Source organism: Aulonocara sp. 'chitande type north' Nkhata Bay, linkage group LG10 (assembly GCF_057382095.1).
Source record: "Aulonocara sp. 'chitande type north' Nkhata Bay isolate Kocher_YH1m ecotype deep benthic linkage group LG10, A_spYH_male_GT1.1, whole genome shotgun sequence".
Lineage (NCBI taxonomy): Eukaryota > Metazoa > Chordata > Actinopteri > Cichliformes > Cichlidae > Aulonocara > Aulonocara sp. 'chitande type north' Nkhata Bay.
In genome coordinates this window covers 26092757-26115055 of record NC_141353.1, presented here as the reverse complement: position 1 = coordinate 26115055, position 22299 = coordinate 26092757, and the positions used below count along the sequence as shown (strand labels likewise).

Genomic DNA, 22299 nt, shown 5'->3' with positions numbered 1-22299 from the left:
AAGGGCCGATGGCGCAATATGATGCGCCTGATTCAGGGTCACCTCATCCAGCAGTGATTATAAGTTTAAGAAAAAAAGTAAAGTTTTAAGCCTAATTTGAAATTAGAGATCGTGTTTGTGTTCTGAACCCAAACTGGTGCTGGAAACTGAAGGGTGTGCTACATGAAGCACTTTGAATCACCTTGTTTTTGAATTGTGCTATACAAATAAACTTGCCTTGCCTTGCCATGAATGATTGAATGATTAAGAAAGTGCTCTACTGGTATAATCTGGTACCAAGAGGTACCATGTGACGGAGTCTGATTATACAAGTCTTTGTATGTAGAGGGAAGGATTTTATATTCAATTCTTGATTTAACATGGAGCCAAAGAAGAGAAGCTAATATTGTAGAATCAGCTACCAGCTGAAAGCAAACAGTGTTAGGGCTTAACATTTACCAAGTTTCTTTGCTTTGTTACTCTTCTTTAGTAGTTTTTAGTAGTTTGTGTGCTTAGTGGGAAGTTATGCAGTGGTACATTGTGCAACCTGAGCCTGCAGGAGTTCAATTTGGGTCTTGAATAATTCAGTAACAGTGTGCGGTGTCTGAATTGGCCGTACCCGTCCAGGTCTTTAAATGTATATTTGAGACTTTTTGCCAATTTTGACAACCCTAAAGCTGAATAATGCAACACCATCGAACAAAAGTCCTGAAATAATCAGCGATTGCAGCATGTCCAGGATCAACATTTGGTCTCCAAGAGCATATTGTGAACACAAACAAAAATACACAGATAAATCTAAATAGGATGTGCAGCACTGAGACAGAAAACGCTGAATAATCCCATCATGATTCGGCAGCCTCACCCAGCAGAACCAATCAGCCGTCTGTTTGTTTTGTTTAGCGTTGAAGGTTATGAGAAGCTTCTGCCAGTACGCGTGTGTATGCGCATGCACGTCCGAGTTTGATTTAAAGTGAATGTGCAGCAGAAATAAAGCCTGAAACCCCAGCGGGGATTTATAGACACAATTATTATGCTTTATCTGAAAAGAGCCAATCAGATATTGAGTAAAGTGGCGGAGATGAGAGAGATGCTCGGGGTCAGCCGTTGTCACCATGGCAAAATGGGGGATGTAGAAAAGCAGAGAGGAGAGTGTCAGGAAAAAAGGAAGCGAAAGGGAAGGAATAATGAGAATGGAGAAAAAAGAAAGAAAAGAGGCCACACAGCAACACTACAACATATTCACAGCATCTGCAAGTTTCAGAAAACCTCATTTTAAGGCTTTTTCTGTATTTTTTTTTAATAGAGTGATTTTTCAATTTAAAAAAAGAAATGAAAGGAAAGGCTGGTGTTTGCTGGAACCTATAAGATAAAGGTTCTGAGACTATAAATGGGTGGTAATGGAAAAGAAAAAACACAGACCTACCTGTGAAATGAAAAGATGTCACGGCAAGTGAGATGAGCCGTGTGGAAAATAAAGGAGGATCCAAATGCAGGCAGTCGTGAAGGTGTAAAGGTGGTTTATTAAACACAAAAAAGAAAAGGACAAACGGCGAACGGAGCAATGACTAACTAGACTGGGAACAAACTAACTACAGAACACGAACCTGAACATGAGCAGAAACACTTGGCGGTTGACAGCAGGGAAACACACAGATGACCCAGGGTGGAATACACAGATGACCCAGGGTGGAATACACAGACGGACCAGCAACAACAATGACGGAAGACATGACTTAAATACACAGAGAACCACAGGGGAATTACACACAGGTGGTGGACACAGCTGGGAATAATCAACAAGACGAGACAAAGGTAAAACCGAACACACTCACATGAGACCCAGACCTTCACAATAAAACAGAAAATGAGAACACCACACCAAGACGCAGACCTGACACTGAGAGACAGACAGGAAACGACATATGAAACTAAACCCACATCGTAAACCCAGATAAACAGAAACATGGAACTCTAATAATAGAAATCATAATCATCACCATAACACAACAAGAGAACAAGAACATAATCCCTGATGCAAACTTAAATCAAAACACAATAAACTCAAAATACTGGGTCCAACGGACCCAGAACCGTGACAAAAGAAAATGCTAAGGCACCTCTTTAGCTGATTAATTCTTTACTTAAAAACACCAGCTGCCAGTCTCATTCCTCAGGAGAGCTTTCCAAATGAACTGAATGTAGTAATAAATCAACAAAAATAATTAAGTAATAATATCTCTTTAAAACAAACTAAAGAGTCGCTCCCATGCTTTCCTGTCAAGCTTATAAAACCCTGGGCAGAATCTCTGATATTTAGCTTCAGCCCTACAGGGGGAATGAAATTCACACACTACCCAGCTAACAACTCCCATGAAGTGAAAACACATCATTTATGACACATCGGGGTGAGTCACTTCATAGAGGTCAACACTCAGACGAAAAACAAGTCAAAACACATCATTTCCAGCGCTTCATCCTTTACAACCGTGTTTACAGCCTTTGGAAAGTCTTCTGACGCTACGCAAGCGGAGTGGAACGGCCCTACATTTACACAGGTTAAGTGAGATTTTCCTCAGTGTTTTCAGGCTATTATTATCAATAATGCAGTGCTTACCCATCTGTCTGAACTCTTGGTTGACTATCTGTAGCCAGGCAACATCCAGGTCATCCAGGTCATAGCAGCTGTAGAGCTGGGTGGGAGGAGGCCGAGTATCACCTTCCCTCTCCTGCCCGTTGTTGGACAGACCACCTGTCGACTCCGGCAGCGACCTGCAACCAAAACGAAGATGCATGCAGAGAGTTTTATTTGTGCGGCCTGGAAGCAACAATAACTCTAGTATCCAAGAATATCCTCTGAAGCAAATGTCACATGTTGTGTCGATGTCACTGGTTGTCACACAGAATCGGATAACTGCCAAAATTCAAGTTTGGTTTGTTATCCATGCGCTATCCTCTACTCTCTTTTAGTGTTACACTGTATTCGGTGACTTTGAAGTCCTTGTGAAATTCACAGATCTGTGAATTTTTTTTAAAACTCCATGTGCTCTGTGAGGAAAGTGGCTCATTATACCAACATGAATTACGAGGAAGTCCTTACAGACAGGTCCTGACCTCATTGTCCACAAGTACTGAATCACAGTATGACGGATTAAAAAAAAACAAAGACCCAAAAGACCCAATGACAAATCAAGCAGTTGTGGCCAGCAGTGACACAACGCTCCTCCAGGCACTGTCTAGTCTCTGGAGCCTGGGGACCAAATGTCTGTCTGTCAACAACAGCAGGAAATGGGGTCAGGAACTCTGCTCAACCCACTGGGAACCAATAAAGACTAATAAACACACGCAGGCCCACATAAAGCATTGGGACGCTGCAAGAACTAACAAACACGTGAAAAGACACAAAAAAATCGCATACCCGCCATCACGAAGGCAGTGACCACACCCGAATAATAGGCGAAAAAAAACAAGACAGCATTTACAGTAGATCACACACACGCACACCACGATTTCTCCAAAACATCTCTGTGTTTAGCATAGTAACAAACACACACCCTTTTATTCACTCGCTTGCCACTGAAGTCGAGACCTTTGCGTGAAAAGGTGAAGTGCGTCACGATCACAGCAACAAACAACAAACAACCTTTAGCTCTCGGTGTTGCTCCCGGCCTTCAACGGCTCATTATCGCACCGCTTACTTATTACCAGCCTCCTCCATTACTACTGTCACATCAAACAGCGCTGAGATCATCTTCCTCATCTTCGTCATCATCATTATCCTCCTCATTATCACCGCCACCACTGGTGCCGTCGTGATCACAAAACAGCTGCCACAATTTAAATCCGCTGTCTTCACCAGAATCACGTTTCACGGGAGTTGCCAGCTCAGTTAAACGTGAAAATAACACAAACCGACGATGTAAAAGCAAAAAAGCTTTTAAGATAAATGTTATGAACAGACCAGAATAAGTTTTTAATCTGGTGTATACAGTCATCTCATCCAATGAGCTTTCTGCAATAATGTTACATTTCTATAGCTGTGTATGTAGAAAGTAACAGATTAGCAATTTCTGACACTTAATCTGAGTTATCACTGTCTTATTGCCGTTTTATCACAGTCTTGATCATCTTTTATCACCAAAGCTCCTTAGAAGACTCCAACTGACTGCAGGATGGGGAGCGCCGTCCTGGTCCCCATCTTCAAGGCAACTATTTCAAAAGCAACAAGACTGCAATAATTTTGTTTTCCCTAGTCTCAATATATACTGTCTACACAACATTTACCCCAACTTTCTTGTAACACAGGTCTAATCTGTTTTTGAGTCATCCAAGTCAAAGTAGCCCAGAACACAGCACAGTCATTGTTAACTTGTGTGTAGGGATGGGTACCGGTGTCCGGTGCCGTTCTGACATAAACGGTAGTAACCAGACTGAAAAGCAGCGCACATTTCGGTGCTTTATTTCGGTGCTTTTTTTTTCCTGAGCTGTGATACACTTCTAGCCAATCATTTTACGTTTCCGAGGATAGTAGGCGGGGCCAGGTACGTACGTTCAGTTAGAGCAGAGCTACAGATTAAAAATGTCCAAGGCGAAGCGGTCATAAGTCTGGCTGTACTTCACAGCAAAATATGCAAACTCAGCAGCAACAAGTGCTTTAAGCTGATACTGTGATACTGTCAAAGGAGGTAACACCAAGAATCCGATTAAACAGCTGGCGACGCATAGCGGTTTTTTTAAAAGCCGAGAAATGCGCCGTATTTGATAGCTTGCTGCGAGACCTCACACCGTGCACGTCGGGTGGGTTGCCAGTTATCGGACCCGGAGCAACATCCCCCAAAAACCCGAAGAATAGAGTCCTGGCCCCTAGCCCTGCCAGTGTAGCAGAAATGATGAGGATGATGATGCAGCAGCAGCCGTTCTTCTCTGCGTGAGTAGCTTCATGTTGTTCGTGTGTAATTTACGTTGAGTAGGCTAACCACGTTATTACATTAATGCATGTAAGGTGAACTAGCAAACATCATCATAGCTACATGCAGCTGTCTTCTTGTTTGATGGCAGATACTCCCTTCACCCTGGCCAAAAAGGCTAAAATGACCAAAGAAAAAGTGGGAAACAGTTAAACATGAGAGGTTTTTGGACAAAGTTTGTGTTTTTTCCATTGTTTAAGCACTGCTTCCAGCCAAGAGTGATGCCATATATGCCACATAGCTGCAGAAAAGGCACACATTGTTATCTTTTTACAAAAAAACCCAGCTGAACATGAGAGGTTTTTGGACAAAGTTTGTGTTCTCCATTCTTTAAGCACCGGTTCGCGCACCGGTTCGAGCACCGTTTAAGCACCGGCACCGTTTCAAAAGTACCGATTTGGCACCGGTATCAGATAAAACCTAAACGATACCCATCCCTACTTGTGTGTACTCTGATTATTATTATTAGTATTTCAAAACCAGAATTTTAGCAGTACAGAGAAGCAGCATTGAAACAGCTGCTGGTTAACATGTTGTCTTTAATTTCTGTTTGGCATGTTTAGATCAGAACAGCAGAACGAGATCCATCGTTATTTGGAATTTGACTTTATTAAAAAAGTCATTCTTTACTTTATTTATTATCTTTTCAGACCAGTTCTACTTTTTCTGCATAATCCATCATATAAAATTTAATCAAATAAAAAAGTCTCATTTTGAAACTTGTTTTATTAGTTTTAATCTTTTAACTTTATGCGTGTTGCTTCCCACGCAGAGTGAACAGCAGACACTAATGGTTTTGTCACTTTTTACAGAATCAAACTCAAAGTGATGTCAGTAATTACAAGCTTTAAACGCTACATGGTTGCACGCTGTCCCACACTCCATATTATCCATTGTTGATCTACACGGACGCCACACGCTCGTACGTCATTGTCGTCATTGTCATGAGACACTCTCACAAACAAAATCACGGTTTAGTAACGCAGTACCGCTGCATGCTTAGTGGAAAGTGACGGTAATCTAATTAATCCCCTTGCTTTACTCGTTACTTGAAAAAAGTAATGGAATTACATTCAGTGGAAAGGAGTTATATACTTTCCACTGAAAGTCAGTAACATTCTTGCAGCTGTGGTTCACTGATCTTCCTCCATCATCCAAGTATCAGGTAGAAAGCAAAGCTGAATTCGAATATATTTATATACGAAGACAAAACAGCAGGAAATCAGACCCTGTTTTGGCCTGCTTTCAGGCTGATATCTGACACTGGACAAACAGGCCTGGCCAGTTAAGTGGCAAAGGGGAGAAAAGAGATGCACAAACACACACAGAGGGAGAATAGGTTCCATAATGGGGACTCTGGGCTGGCTGTTTCCGTTATGTAACTTTAAAAGCAACAAGTGTCTTATTACAATGGAGGCTGGTGTTGTTTCATTCTTAAAGGATAAGGCTGGTGTCATTCTATAGACACTTGGCTTTAACAGCAAATGCTGTAAGAAAAGGCCCAGAACCAAAATTGTGTTAGTTCACTACTCCTTACTCCTCCCCGTATCCCACTGGATCTTACTGAAAACATAAATCCTTTAAAATGATTCCTACATATAGCACATGGGTAATTTTTATTTTAAGCAGGAGAAAATCCTTCCTTTGATGGGAAGTATTTCTCTGCAGATAGCACAGGTGATTCTGGTTAATAGGATGAACAGTACTAAGAAAAATTTTTCAGTATAATCCAGCAAAAACTGAATACCCAGTCCATAATGTAATAACCCATCAGCGGTGTAATATGCTGGGATGTTATCAGCCCAGTGCTATTGGATTTTATGATACTCTTCATGTTGTTTATTTTAATATGGACTTTATTACATTTTGTTTTATGACTGGAATGGTGTTTGTTTGGCTTCTAGTGAAACATGAAAATGATAAAAGAACAAAAACAGAGATGAAAATTCAAAATTTTCACACCAGTTATATCCGTAAAATAGCTGAAAAGTTAGATGTCAATCGCCCGGCCGGTACCAACATCAATCTGTGAAAATAGATTGAGTTTTTCGCATTAATCAGTCCAGAAAGAGCTAGAACAAACATACAAGAGACATACTGATTCATCTTGTAAAGTAGTTAGGAACCATTTCCCAATTCATTTTACTCTCTTAGCGATATACTCTGGCTTAGATGTAAGTTAAATGAGATGGAAAGAAACAACACGAAGGGAAAAGATTACCTCACAATAACATCCAGTCATACCACGTGATGCTTATCAGGAGTAAATGTGTTCCTCCTTTGATAAGTATCGTGTATCCTACAATCACATGGACATCATTCATGCACACTCACTCAGTTACACAACGTAGGTAAACAAAAGTAGGTGCACAACTTCTCCCTTTGTCCAGGTTTTATCAAATCAGAGGAGGTGGAGATAAAATGCACAGTCATCCGTCAATACTGAAGACAATTATAGTTTCCAGGAAAGCTGTAAATAGATTTTCTGCCCTTTTATGGTTAAGTGCAAACTGGAGAAATTATTTTTTTAAATATTAGATTTATTTCAAAGTCACAAAGGCTGGCTCATCAAATTTCAACAACGGTACTACCTTTTTATAGCTTTGTTAACATGAAGTGAGGCGAGCATTTCTCATGTGTAAAAAGTGTGTCGCTATTCAGGTTGATTTCTGCACTAAAATACACCCACCATCCCCGTTTGCCTTAACAGCATAGATTCAACAAGGCTTTGGAGATTTTGGTCCGTGTTGACATGACAGCATCACAGTCTCTGCAGATTTTTGAGCTGCGCGTCCATGAGGTGAATCTCCCATTCCACCACATTCAAAGGTGGATGATCTGATATCCTCGTGTTGGTGTTGTTCCCTCGTCATCATAAATAATGTTGTTCCAGGTTCAACATTGCAAGTGACCAATCACCTTCTCCTGATGTCATCCGCGACCTTGAAAAAAACAAACGCCTTCAAAAAATCTACTTCACTTGCGAGAAGAGAAACCGCCTCTGTAAGGACAATATGTATAATGCTTACCGTTTATTAAAGAAAAGTATCCTGAAATTCAAAGACTTCAAGTTCCTGGATCGGCGGACAGAAGCGGTTTCTCTTCTCGCAAGTGAAGTAGATTTTTTTAAGGCGGTATTTTCAAAGGCACAAAAGGGGGACGTCACAACAATGTGATTGGTCACTTGCAATGTTGAACCTGGAACAACCTTTATTATGATGATGTGGGAACAACACCAACACGAGGATATCAGATCGTCCTCCAAAGGTACTCAACTGTATTGGGATCTGATGACTGTGCAGATCATTTGACTACAGCGAAGTCAATGTCATGGTTCAAGAAACCAGAATGCTTGAGACTACCTGAGCTTTGCGACATATCCTGTTGAAATCAGCCATAGTACACTGATCATAACGGGATGCTCAATACCAGGCTGTTGTGTCCTCAACCACTGATAAAAGGCAGGATGGAGCCATGCTTTTTCTACTGTTCAGATTTTGGTGAGCCCTGGGTGAATTGGAGCCTGAGTTTACTGTGTGGTCTCCTGCTGCTATAGTCTATCTCCTTCACGGTTCATTGTGCTGTTCTTTATACAGCAGAGATGCTCTCCTTCATACCGTCATTGTAGTGAGTGGTTATTTGAGTTACTGTTGCTGTCCTATCACCTCTGCCCTTAACAGGACATTTTCACAGAGAAAACCGCTGCTCACTTGACATTTTCTCTTTTAATGACCATTCTCTGTAAACCCAAGAGATGGTTGTGTGGGAGAATCCCAGTAGATCAGCAATTTCTGAAATACTGAAACCAGACAATTTGGCACCAAACACCATGCAAGTCAGTTAAATCGCCCTTCTTCCTTATTCTTATGTTCGGATCGAACTTCAGCAGGTCACCTTGCCCACGTCTACATGCCTGAATGCATTGAGTTGCTGTCGTGTGACTGAATGATTTAATATTTGTGCTTAAAATCAGCTGCAGGTGCATCTAAAGTGATCGGAGAGTCTATTTTCCACTTTTGACGCTGTTTTTCTTTGGATGTATATTTTTGTGACAATATTGAGATCATGACAAAGTACTTTACATATTTATTTTCTTCCCCATTAGAAGGAATTAAAGAAGCATACACATCTGACCTGAGAACTATTAGGAAAATTTTAGAAAGATAAAAGAAGACAATCAGTAAATACATTTTAAGCCAAAGCCAATAAAATCTTTATTCTATAAGATGCAGTTGTTTTAATTTCTTAACCCTTTTTCTTCTGTTTTCTTTGGAAACACTTCTGTTTGCGTTTGAGAAGCTCTACTGAGAAAAGCAACGGAGGGAGAGAATTTAAACCTTTCCTCCTCGGAGTCATAACAACACAACACATGACTTGGCTTTGATCTTAATCGTGTGTGCAATGAAATATTCAGAAGGAACTCCACGCGTTGGGGGCTCTGAATCCTAAAACAATGCAAATCAAACACCCTCCACCTCCCCTTAAATCCCTCTCTTCAGCTTGAAGCCCCTGAGCGGGACTGCCGTTCCTCTGCTACACGGGATGTGCCTCTGGGGACCCGAGGAGTGGGAACTGTAAAAGTATATTTTGCGGCGTAACACCGCTGAATAGGATGTTATGCGAGCTTGGACAGCGAGGACGGGAGTTTTACATGATTGGTTGTGCAAAAGTGAAAAGAAAAAGTGAACTGGGTCAAATTACTGATGCGAACGATTCTTACGCTTTTGCCTCAGTGAAATATACCAAGATTTTGGCAGCCTTACTGGAAAAAATCATGTTATGTCTATGCTAGATCTCATTTCACTTTCTCATGCTAAATGTTTGGCAGGTCACTTGAATTGTGTCTAAAGGGAGAATAATGCGTCTTCCTGGTGGCCTTTTGATCTTTATCATACACATAGAAATAGCAGGAAGCTTAGGGGAATCCTCTTGTACCAAAGCCAGTATTTTATATTAAAAGCTTACCTGTAAAGAAAGGTGTTCCTAATCAGTAAGCGAGTGAAACTGTCATGCAACAGGTGCAGAAAGAGCTGTACAGTTTCACTGATACACTGGGTTGTAAAAAGTCAGCCGAGCCTTCTTCTATCTCCCAACTCCCATGTTTCTCACCGCTGTGTAAATCTCACTTTCCTCCTTTACACGAAATGCCAATAATAATCTCTTCTCAAGGAGGGATGAAGTGGATGGTGTTTACAGAAAATATTTCCAGTGTGAGTAAAGTGACAGTGGCTGGGCTTAATTCTCTGTCTGACTCTCTGCCCCACACAGGACATGTCTAGTTTAAACAGACCTCAACTCCTGATAGATCACTCAGGAAGAGCAGGAAGCCATTCTAAATGAGGATGGAAACATAGAAGACTAAACAGGGGAAAAGGGAAGGGGGGAGGGCATGGATCCGTATGCTAAAAATGAGCTGAAAGAAAGAAAGAAAGAAAGAAAGAAAGTCTGCTGTTATATAATAAGATTTAACTAAGCTTCACCTTAACGTTCTCCATCTGCCACTTTAGTTTTACACCACACTACCTGTCAGAGAGAAATTCATGTATTTTAGCAAACTCTGAAAAGAAAATTCTGCTAATTAGCTCCAGATGATTAAATTTGCCAGCGACACCTGTCACTTCTGCTGGCAGGAGTGACCAAAACCTTCACCTCTTCAAAACAAGACACCCTGCTTAAAAATGAGAGCCATAATTAAAATTCCAGCCCTCATGGGTGCATTTTTTGCGACGAGAAGGAATTCAACGCTATTTGACACTATTTATGCTTACTGAGCTTCAAGGAAAATGAGCTCTGGCACTAAATCATACTGCAGAAAAACAATTAACTACACTGATGGCAAAATGAAATGGGTCCTAATCTGTGATGTGTCAGCAAGTCGATAAATCAAAGCCTATGCTGGCTTTGCAGGAACTTATTGGAACTTCGTGGGATCGTTTGAGGGCCAGGTAATTTGCAGAGAGTGAAATGATGGAGGCAAACAGTCACGAAATGGAAGGTGTGAGAGAAAATGGACATTCAACAGGCTGATTGTTATTAACTAGACATGTTTTACTATTTTCATCCCATGGAGTCAAACACTGATGTTGAAGAGACATCTTTATTTAGGAGGCACTGGTTTGGGAGCTGTGTATTTTGAACTGGTTTCACTGCTTTTTCACTTTTGCTTTAAACTTGCTGGTTAGGTTTAGGCACTCAAAATACTTGCTTATATAGGAAAAGACTGTGTGTGTTTTAAAAAAAAAAAAAACATAACACCCTATACAATAACAATGCATCTTTAAAAAAAAAAGATGTTTACAGATAAACCAATAAGTTTCAAATCCATTCATCAAACCTTAGCAACCGAGTGAGACCTTCTAGACTGAGAGTTTTAGAAACGAAAGCCACACTCTGTTATTGTCGGAACAATTCATTAATCAACTTTGAGAGTGGGGGGCATGAAAAGAAAAGAGAGTGACAATATTATATTAATCAATACTCAAGAAAGTGATCAGGGCAGGGTAAAAGCATAATGGTGCTAATCAGGAGTGGCAAGAAAAAAGGGGAGAAATGTTCACTATAGCTGGAAAAAGAGGCAGTAATAAAATACAGGTCAAAGCAAAGGAAAATGAGAAGGAATCGACTGAGTTCAGTTCACTTAAAGTCAAGACTTAAAGTTCTAGTTTGAATGTGTTACATGAATGTTAGCATGTTACATGAAAGTATATCACAGCAGAGAATATCCAGACAGTATAGATACAGTATCGCATCACAGACGACGACGTTTTAAAGTTTGGGAACAAAAAATAAAAATCCCCAAACACCTGCAGCCATTCTGTATATGTACAAAAACTTGATAAGGGTCTGAATACAAGATTAAACCACTTATCCAGACATAGCATTCTTGTCAGATGCAAACAATCACTTCCCAGTGTGTACACACTGGGTCTGTGTGCGTTTGAAATAATCTCTCATTCTTGAAATACCTCACTGTCACAGTACGGCTGAGAAAACTGGCTATTCCCTTTTCTTCCCTGTAATCCCTCTCTTTCTTCCCTTATTTTCACACCAGACTCTGTGTGGCTGTGAGAGAGCGAGAGAGAGAGAGAGAGAGAGAGAGAGAGAGAGAGAGAGAGAGGGAGAGAGAGAGACAGAGTGGAAGAGAAACAGAGAGAGATGGTGTGTTGTGCCAACACCCCCTTGTCCTTGGCCAACCCCTACAAATCCCCAACTCTAAAACACAGTCTCATATCTGCATGCAAACTGGAGCAGGACAATCAGGTCAGCATCCAACTTCCACAGGGTTACCGACTCAAGGATCCAGGGGCAAACCCCATCATGTGGTGCTGGAGGATGCGTGTGTGTGCGTGCAAGAAAGGGTTAACTCAGCGACAAAAATGCCTGTGCATCTTTGCAAAGTTTTCAACAGCGCTGTTGCAATATTTATATCTGTGGTAGCGTCTGCAATAATCGACTTTCTGACCACTCGGGGGCAGTAGAAATAAGTGTCATGCAGTCCGTTAATACACAAACAGTGTCACACCGAGCAGTTGTCGTTTTAAAGCGTTTTAGATGCTAAATTGGCCAATATGTGCGCAATGTTTGATAACTTCCTTTATCTGAAAAAAGCAACCTTATGTAGTCGGAACAGCGACTTCGAAGCAGTGAGTAAGCCAAAATACTAATGTGAATACTACTAAGGACGGTAATTAGGTTTGATTATTTTAATAGTCATGAAGATATTTTAAAAAATATATATAAGCAAATATTTTTATGCAACTCAAATAGTTGCATAAAAATATTTAAGGAAGGTGGCATCATGCAAACTATTTGCAAGCGACCATTAAACAACAGCAGACAAAGAACACAACAATAACAATCAGGCATCAGACTGTACACAGTATAAAAGAAAGACGCAACTTACAGGTCTGAAAAGTCAAGTCAAGGTAAACCTGCACTGCTTTTAATGACCACCAGGGGTCATTACCCGTGGTTGTGAAAAGCCTTTATGTTCTACAGAAGTCTATGTTAAAATGATCGATGGTCTGACCTTTCTAAAGACTGTCCTGCTGAGTTTATTGTGTCAGTTAGGGCTCTGCGATATGACCAAAATCTCTTGTCCCCGATATAAGACAACGACAACGATATATATCACAAAAATGTTACATTTTCTGTAAATTCTGTGAATCTCTGGCGACTCGACTAGCGTGAAGTGTGTACCTAGAGTCGAGTGTTGAGTTGTGAGGTTTATTTTGTAGCACCTGACGGCTCTTTTTAGCTTCTCGTACGTAAACACTTTGCATACCATTTCACATGATTCGGTTTATTTTGAAAAATCTCAACAGGGTCTTCAGCTTTATTGTGAAAGGTTTATATGGAAAATAAACAAGCGGACGGCGGAGCCATGCGACAGTCGCTTGTGTAGTGCGGTTATATTAAATATAAGAGAAAGAGATAACTTTAAGAAATTCTACAGTGGCCAACAAAACGATGAAAAAATATTGCCGTAAACAGTTTATTTTGCAACACCATGAAACAAACCATAGCGTAAAATGAAACGATAGACGTTTTCATATCGTCATCCGATATATATCGTTATATCGAACAGCCCTGGTGTCAGTTACTCAATATGGGATTGTTGTTTAAACTGAGGTTTCTTCCTGTTAAAGGGGAGTTTTTCTTTCCCACTGTCGCCAGTGTTTGCTCAGGGGGGGTAATTTGATTGTTGGATTTCTCTCTGTATGCGTTACTGTAAGGTCTACCTTAAATAAATACCAATAAATAAATCAGTGATATAAGCACACACACCTTCCTGATTTCTGACAGTGTTGTTTTGGGAAAGTGAGTCATATTAAACAGAAAAACACACACAGAGTGATCCCATCTTTGTTATATTTATGTGAAATAAATAATGTAACCTCATCTCCCACACACACACACACACACACACACACACACACACACACACACACACACACACAAATATATATGTATATACACAGAAACTGTGATCCTTGGGAACAGTGAGTCACCTTCATGTCATATTCATGTCAATGAAATCAATCATCGCCTCAAATACACAAACATCATTTGCACATTGACCTTTAAGAGATGACTCACTCCTGTGAGGGTTTCATAGCAATCAGCTAGTGTACCGCATACACATACACACACTCATTAAAACACAAGCACAAATCATGTAACGCGATCTTCACTCTTTTAAAAAATACCCTTATTTTAAGAGCCTGATTGTCTCAGTGCTCTTGCATAGGCTTCAAACGCCTTTCCTCTTTTAAACGCAGATGCTTCATAAAACTGTTATCAAATCACATCAGATGACCCCATTAAATGAAACATTAATCACCCCTGTGGTATATAAAAATCAAGTAGCAGCGAATCGCAGGAGAAGACAGAATAGGCCATAAATATTAATAGCCAAAATACATAAATGTACTGAAACCAACTTTTCTTCCCCCCAAAAAAAAGTTTACTTGAGGGATTAAAAGAGAGGAAAAACAGTATGAAGAACTATTCCAACTTTTTTCAATAGAAACACCAAGAAGATGATGTTACAGAGCTGCCCACACTGCGTGACTGACAGCTGATCTTTGAGAGGTGCAGTGTAGAAACGCCACCATAATGAGCGCTGAGCACCAAAGATGGAGAGAACATTTTTAAAAATGAGGAGACTGAAAATTACCATTTTAAGTAGGAGCTCATGAATGCAAAATGTGGCTTCATTATAGTCTCTTTTCACCCCTCTCTCTCTCTTTATGTCATAGCTACTCACTCTCCACCTCCTACATGGTGTAATATATCTGTTTGTCACAACCAAAACATTATACCTGCTTTTAATGCAAAGTTTATCTGTTAGGGCTGCAAAAAATTACATATAAGACAGTATAAAAAAGAGATTCCTAGAATCAATGCGAGGAAGAGTTAATGTTTGGATCATACAGAAATAAGCCAATAAAATGTTTTCTAGGTAGGAAGCCATAAGTTATCTTTATACTATTCAATATAAAGAACTCTGGATAAGCTAAAGGAAAGACATAAGAAGATCTAACTGATTAAGTTGTGAACAGCAACCATGATCATCATTGAGAGTACATCCACACAGGTGGGGTTTTTTAAAATGTATACCTCCATCTCGATTGACGTGAAAATGCCCAAAAAAATTAAGTGCTGCCAAGAGGATGACAAAGCAACAGGAGCTTGTTAACTCTAACCATTTAGAAGCGTTGGCCAATTAGAAGCCTACAAACACTAGGGCTTATAGGGTCGTTATAGCGAGGTGCCGTCACATTTTCGGCTCGACTTAACTCACTTACAACCCCGGTCGAGTAGCTATTAAAAAAGTACCTGGTCCCAGGTACTAACACTTAATGGAAAATTCTAAAAACCAAGAAGAGAATGGAAAACAGACAAAAATGTGCATTACCCCAACTGGTTGCAAGCGATTGCTAGATGTTGCTGGCTGACGCTGGGTGGAATGGGTCAGTGATCATGATTGCTCTGGTTGCTAAGTCGACTGATTGCTGCAGACGACCACAGTTTGCACGACAATGACAAACACCTACTTGTCTGCGATAACTCATTTTACTCTCAGAGCTCTAGTAAAACTTCATTACAAACTGAATTACAAACCGGAAACAGAGAACATTTGCCTTCGGCATAAAAGTTGCCAACACATTCTAAAATGCACTGCCATGCAAATTATAGGAGAGGCAACCTGCTAGCAATCAAAGCAAAGAAGTTTTTTATTGCAGCCACCTGTTTATGACCAATTTTATGCTGGTGACTGGCAGAAACCTCTAGAAACCACTCGTGGAATACAGGATAAGTGAAATCTGCGAAGTAGCCAACTTGATTTTTTTTTAAAATTTTTTTACAATTTTTATAGATGTTTTAAGGCTGTAAAACCCCTCACTACATACTTCAGACACTTTTCTCAGACAGGCATAAACATTTTCACACTTTTCTCTCTTGTTTAAACACTCAAAGTTCAAACCTTGAAGAAAAATAAGTGCAGTATTACAGAATGAAACCAAAGCCACCGCAGGTGACGTCGTTTCATCGACATTGTTGTGTTTGTTGGGGAGAAAACTTACAAACATGCCGTACAGCACTTTAGACTCACACTGCTAGCGATCGAAGATTTATGTAAATTCGACAAGCTGACCGCATTCTGCACCACACAGGAGACACGGCACGAGATTGATTGACAATGGTCTACAGCAGAGATGGGCAGTAACGCGTTACGCGTTACTGTAATCGGATTACTTTTTTCAAGTAATGAGTAAAGTAAGGGATTACTATTGCAAAAACGGTAATTAGATTACCGTTACTTTCCCGTAGGAACGCTGCATTACTGCGTTACTAAAACCGTGATTTGTTTGCAAGAATGTCTCATGACAGTGATGTAAGCGAGTGCGACGTTCGTGACAACAGCTGTCTGCAGATCAACAATGGATCATATATCAGTGCAGGAGAGAGTATGAGCGTGCAGCGTTTAAAGTGTGGAAGTACTGACCTTACTTTGAGTTTGATTCCATAAAAAGTGACAAAAACATTAGCGTCCGTTGTGCGTGGGAAGAAAACTTCTTTTTACTCCGAAAAAAACCCTAAACAAGCTCCGAGTGCGCAACGACGTAATGGGAAATTCACAGAGAAACTCGCAGATTCTTCCACTGACCGCTGTGCCACACCTGCACCAGAGCACACCTCCGCCTGCCTCACTCCTGCTTTACAGGTGAAAATAGAGCAACAGGACCGCTAGTCTTTGATTTTATTTACTTTCTGCTGTGTTTTACTTGCATCTATTTGAAAGACTGAGTGTAAACACAAAAAATATTTTATTTTATGTACTGGAATGTGCAGAAAATAGGTTTAAATGTTAAACTAATTTCTTCAAGTCAGAGAATGTTGCATATAATTTAATTTTTGCTTGATGCATAAAGTTAAAAGGTTGTAAATCGTGTTTTTAAAAGTAACTAAGTAACTAAGTAATTAATTACTTTTGAAAATAAGTAATCAGTAAAGTAACGGGATTACTCTTTTGGGGAAGTAATCAGTAATTAGTTACTGATTACTTTTTTCAAGTAACTTGACCAACACTGGTCTACAGCCATTGTCAATCAGCACATTGTGTTCAGGATGCAGAACACAATGTGCTGTTAAAAAAAAAAAAAAAAAAAAAAAAAGAGTATGCAAAATTGCACCCCCCAAAAAATCTGCGAATAAGTGAGGCCGCGAAAGGTGAACCGCAATATAGCGAGGGAGCACTGTACACACTTTCCCTAGAGCACTGACCAATGTCTAGGCCGATTTCACAACAGTATCCAGTAACCTCAGCTGCCACACACTTTTTGCGACCAGTGGTTGCTAGATGGTTGCTAAGCAATCGCTAGGCCTGAAACTCAGGTCAAATTTGTCAGTAACAAAGTACTATGATATTGTGTTAAACCTGACTTTAAAAAAAGCAATTAAGATGATAAAACCCTAAGAAAAATGTTTACCGGCGTAATAAATCGAGTGAGAACGGAGTGAATTCCTCACAGACTTCCTTCCATTCGCCCTGCTGGCCATTACAAAGAAGACAAGCTGTATCCCATCTTTATATACAGTCTATGACTGCTAGAAACTCTCGAGGGAAATCTAAACTATTTGCTGCAAGAAGCTCCACTCAAAGTAATGTACTTCAAAACAAATGCAAAATCCTAAAAATAGCAAATATCAGTGGTTTTAAGAGTAAAGAGGTAAACTGTAATTTATACTATGGGCTCAGTTTTTAGATATTCTTGAAAAACTATTTTTTTTAAAAAGGATTTACAATGCAAGAATATGAGTGCATAATTTTGCCCTTTTGGTTTATCCCTTAACCCATGAGAACAAGGGGATTGAATTTCAGGCACTGTGTACACAGGAAACCAATGTCAGAGTGCATTTATAGTGAGCTGCCACTTTGTTCAGTGGTTCAGATGCCAGTGCGGTCTGCCCGTTGTCATGGATATTACTCAGACTTCTTAACAGTGTTTCTCTAAAGCACTGCAGGCGTCTGCACGGAAACACACACATACACACACACACAAACAAACAATGCATAACTTACACACAGATAATGCAGAGTACATAAACATAGACTCAAAAGCACATGCACACAGTCAAAACTTCCTCAGAGTACATACAAAAATCACACACTAACCACACACTAATAAATACACACAAGCGCAAACACACACACACAGACACACCACTCTCAGTATGCCATCCTGTTTGCCTTCCCTCTCCCCTCTCCAAACTCCCACAGATCCAACATAAACAGTAATATAAAAATAAGAAACATCAAAATTTTTTCTTTCTGCCCCGGTCCTCAGTTATGTGCAAATAATGTTTAACAAAAGAGACAAAGCGTACAATAACAAGAAGAAAAGAAATGTATGCAGCGAGGGGGATATGAGAAAGAAAAACGCAAAGAGAGAGAGGGATGGGTTGTGTATTTGCGCCCGGAGCAGGGTCTGGGCAAACAAGGCGGGGGAATGTTTTCATTCATATTTTCCACCCAGTTAGTCGAGAGGCACAGACGAGAAAGAGAGAGAGAGACAGTTAGAGGGGCGAGACACTGAAAAAAAGTGGGAAAGAAAGCGCGAGTGAGAGCAGATAGGAGACGCTGAGGATGTTTCTCATGTTTTGTGGCACTTTTTTTCTACCTGGGGGCTCAAAATATCATGTGGGATTAGATGCTATTAAATAAACAAGGATAACATCCAAAGCAAAAGACAATCAGCCGTCACAAACTTCTGTGTGGGGCAAAATAAAAGAAAATGAGGTTTAGCCTAAACTCCGCCAGGTAATTATAGCACACAGTCTCCCATTACTACCGAAATGCCAGAGATTTGATTGGCTCTCAATAATTCATTAAGGAAATAACACAAATGCAGCTATCATATGTGCACTAAAAGTGAGTCTGACGCTTAAAATATCAAATTCTGATTGGAGGTAACACAGAAAAAAATTCTGATTTCATTAAAAGTTTACCAGTCCACTTTTGATCGTTAGTGCACGCTGGAATTTCTTCCACTAACAAACCATGTTTGGCAGGATACACGAAAGCACGTGAAAAGCTTGCGCTGACCATATCACACAGCTTAATTTCACCTGTCAAGCTGTACGCACAATTTAAATAACTACAGCTGACAGCCTGCAGATAATGTTGTTTATTATTTTCCAGCCAAAGTGAAGGCCGGTGCTGACCATTAGATCATGCAATCTGATAATTACTCTTACAGTTTCTCGATGAATGAGTTTGAATTCTATTAAACCCAGAGACGAGGACAAAAAAAAAAGCAGAATAAGCATCTGTTAGGAGTTTCGAACCAAAGCACAATATGTTTGCAGACATCTGCAGACCCGGGTATTTGAAACCTACATTATTTACATCAGCCGGAAGTCTTTGCTTGAACGCTGCTACAACTGTCGGCCAAATGAATAGCTTTGAAAAAGAATGACAGCTGCTGGTAACTTTTGTTTTTAGGTGTACCTGTTCAACCTCTTGTTAATGCAAATATCTAATCAACCAAATACATGGCAGCAGTGATTTTAGTGAGTCATGCATGCCCTACTTGCAGGATTTGTTAGCACAACCATAACTAAGGTTTAGAGAAGATGCTTCAAGCTGATACGAAGCCAACAGTAACTTGAGTATTAAGCCCTTATTACAACCAAGGTATGCACCAAGGAGCACATCTGTATACCTTGAAGAAGCAAACGACATCACAAGGGCCCAATTCCGTAAGCTAGAAACAGGAATTAAGGTAGTTCTGAAGTCAATGCGAGCACGGTGTGGCTAATAAAACGACCTGTGTTTGCAGATCATCACTTTCTATGGTGCGATTTCTAGTTAAACTCTCATAGAAAGCAGCAAAACAAAAAAACTCCACAAACTCACTTTGTATGGAAGGTATGACAATGCAATTGGTGTACTGCCCCTTTAAGAGGGTAGCAATCACTTTCAGGAAAAATCAGTAAAACATTACTTCACCATTACGTACAAATTATTTCTCACTTTACATGCCCCCACGCCTTACAAAAACAAGCTCTGATCTTTGTTTTGTGAAGAATGATGTTAACAACTTTGATGTTGACAAGTTTTCCACAGTTCATCCTCAAAGCAGGGGAGGAGTGTCACCCAGCTGAGCCACAATGTTCCCTATGTTCCTTTTAAGAGGAAACACTAATACATCTTTATATAAATGATTACACAACGCTCGGCCAGTTCACAAGAGAGGCACCGCGCACGCGTGTGTGCGTGCATGTGTGTGTGTGTGAGTCCATGCTGGGAAAGTGGGGGGAGTAGCTGGTTAAAGCGCACACACAACCAGAAAAAAAATACACACACACATTGAGGAAAAACAGATGAAAAGGCTGAAAAACAAACACAGACAACCATGCACCGAAACAGACAGACAGAGAGAAAATACAGACGCAAGTAAACACAAACTGCTAGCAAGAGTCTGTATACACACATTCATACACACTGACACAATGAATGGGACAGCCACACTGGTGGGAAACGCCTTCATTGTGCAGCTCTGTCAACATTAACTCCTCCCTCATTCATCTCTCGGCTGAACACACACACACACACACACACACACACACACACACACACACACACACACACACACACATGGGCTCATTTGAAATTATAATCTAAAAATATTATTGTTCAGGCTAATATTGCTACAATAGTGAGTTTTATCTGTGCAACTGCAGAGTGTTGGCTGGACTTACTTTGCAAACAGGCAAAAAAAAAATATGGAGCTGCATAAAAAATAAACACTGATCTGCATATGATTCTGTCATGTCAAAGGCTTTTTGAGTCGAAAACGCTGCACAATTAAGAATTTATTATTCATTTTTAGTAACATTATTATAAATAGTAAATGATACCCCCCCAATCTGGAAAACGTGTTGACTATTGCTAGACAGTCTACCTTTTTTTGGTCTGTTTTTTTATATTTTTTTAAGCAAGCACACTTTCAGTTGCATCCTACTGATATGACTGAAGGCAGTGTTGTTTATTTAATTCAGTGCCAATTTGAACACAACCTTGGGAAGACTCCACAGCAACCAACAAGCCACTTTAGTACCTTTTCACTGATGCCGATGTGAGTTGTTTTATGGTAATTGGACATGAATGAAAGAGTAAATCTGTATTTCTTAACCACAGGAATGAACTGGAGTGAATGTGTCTCTCTGTGTTAGCCGTGTGACAGACGGCTACCTGTCCAGGGTGTACCCTGCCTCTCGCTCTGTGACAGCTCGGGATATCTCCAGCCAAACCATGACCCTGCCTTTGGACAAGCGAAAAAGGATCGATGGAGAAATGAACTGGACCAGGATGTAGCATCATAGTGTGAAAGTCTGATTCAAGGCATTCATGTAGTATGGGGGTACGATAGGGTTAGTGCTCATGAAATGGATAAGTCACATGTCTGTGAGGGCGCCAGTAATATCGTAGACCAGTGATTCCCAGAGTGCGAGTCGGGCCCCCTAGTGGAATAGAAAGGTACTGCAGGTGGGGAGCAGTAACAAAAGAAATTCAGTTTGAAATGACGTCATTTCAGTATGTACAGTTACATATTTACAGTAATGTATTTATTCATATTAAACTTGTATTGAAACGAACTGGTTATAAAGCTATGTGTAAGCTAATTAGTGCTAAGGATGTGCGAAACTAGCCGGGGCTTGTTTTAACGACTAGCAAATTAGCCCAGTAATGTAAAGTGTATCACATTTCAAACCTGGGTTTTTATAGGTTTCTTGAGACGTCTACATCATCACTGGAATGTTTTTCCCCTGAAAAACCTGAATAAATTACACAATTTTTTTAAATCAATTGCACGAAAATGCCAGATACAGCAAAAATAACACAAATTAGAACTCCTGTATGCAAATTTAGTTAGATATTTAGTCTAATTTTAAAAACTGCTGAGAATTTTCTGGGTTAGGCTAGGCTTATACTATCTGTGTCTGCAAGTCCACTGAGACAGTGAGCGCAAGTTTCTGCAGAATTCTGTGTATCTGTGTTTTTTTGTAGCCACGTGAATCAACGTTACAATCTACCAGCTGCGCCCAAAGCAACGGATTTGTCTAAGACTTCAAAGAAGTATAACAGAAATTTAAAATAAAACATTTACCCAATCAAAATTTCTATGAGCAGGGAAACTACTAATAGAAGCAATGGTGTTTTGTACAAGGCTATAAAAGTATTTTCTAATGCTATAAAGAAAGGCATTTTAATAAGGGACTCTATTGAGATTGGAGTCAGCCTAGGGGAACGTCAGGTTTTTTGCCTTTTCAACATTTTTAC

General features: G+C 40.1%; 1 protein-coding gene across 4 annotated transcripts in view; it reads right to left on the bottom strand.

The window, feature by feature from the left end:
* Positions 1-22299, bottom strand: part of jade2 (jade family PHD finger 2) — a 235657-nt gene that overhangs the window by 110413 nt on the left and 102945 nt on the right. For 2 of the 4 annotated variants that reach the window (XM_086309289.1, XM_086309291.1), the window contains exon 5: positions 2597-2751. In XM_086309289.1, the coding sequence (XP_086165415.1) occupies positions 2597-2751 (155 nt within the window). Of the gene's footprint in view, positions 1-1405; positions 1549-1586; positions 2526-2596; positions 2752-22299 lie in introns of those variants that run through there. The other 2 variants (XM_086309290.1, XM_086309292.1) reach the window with 2 other exon arrangements.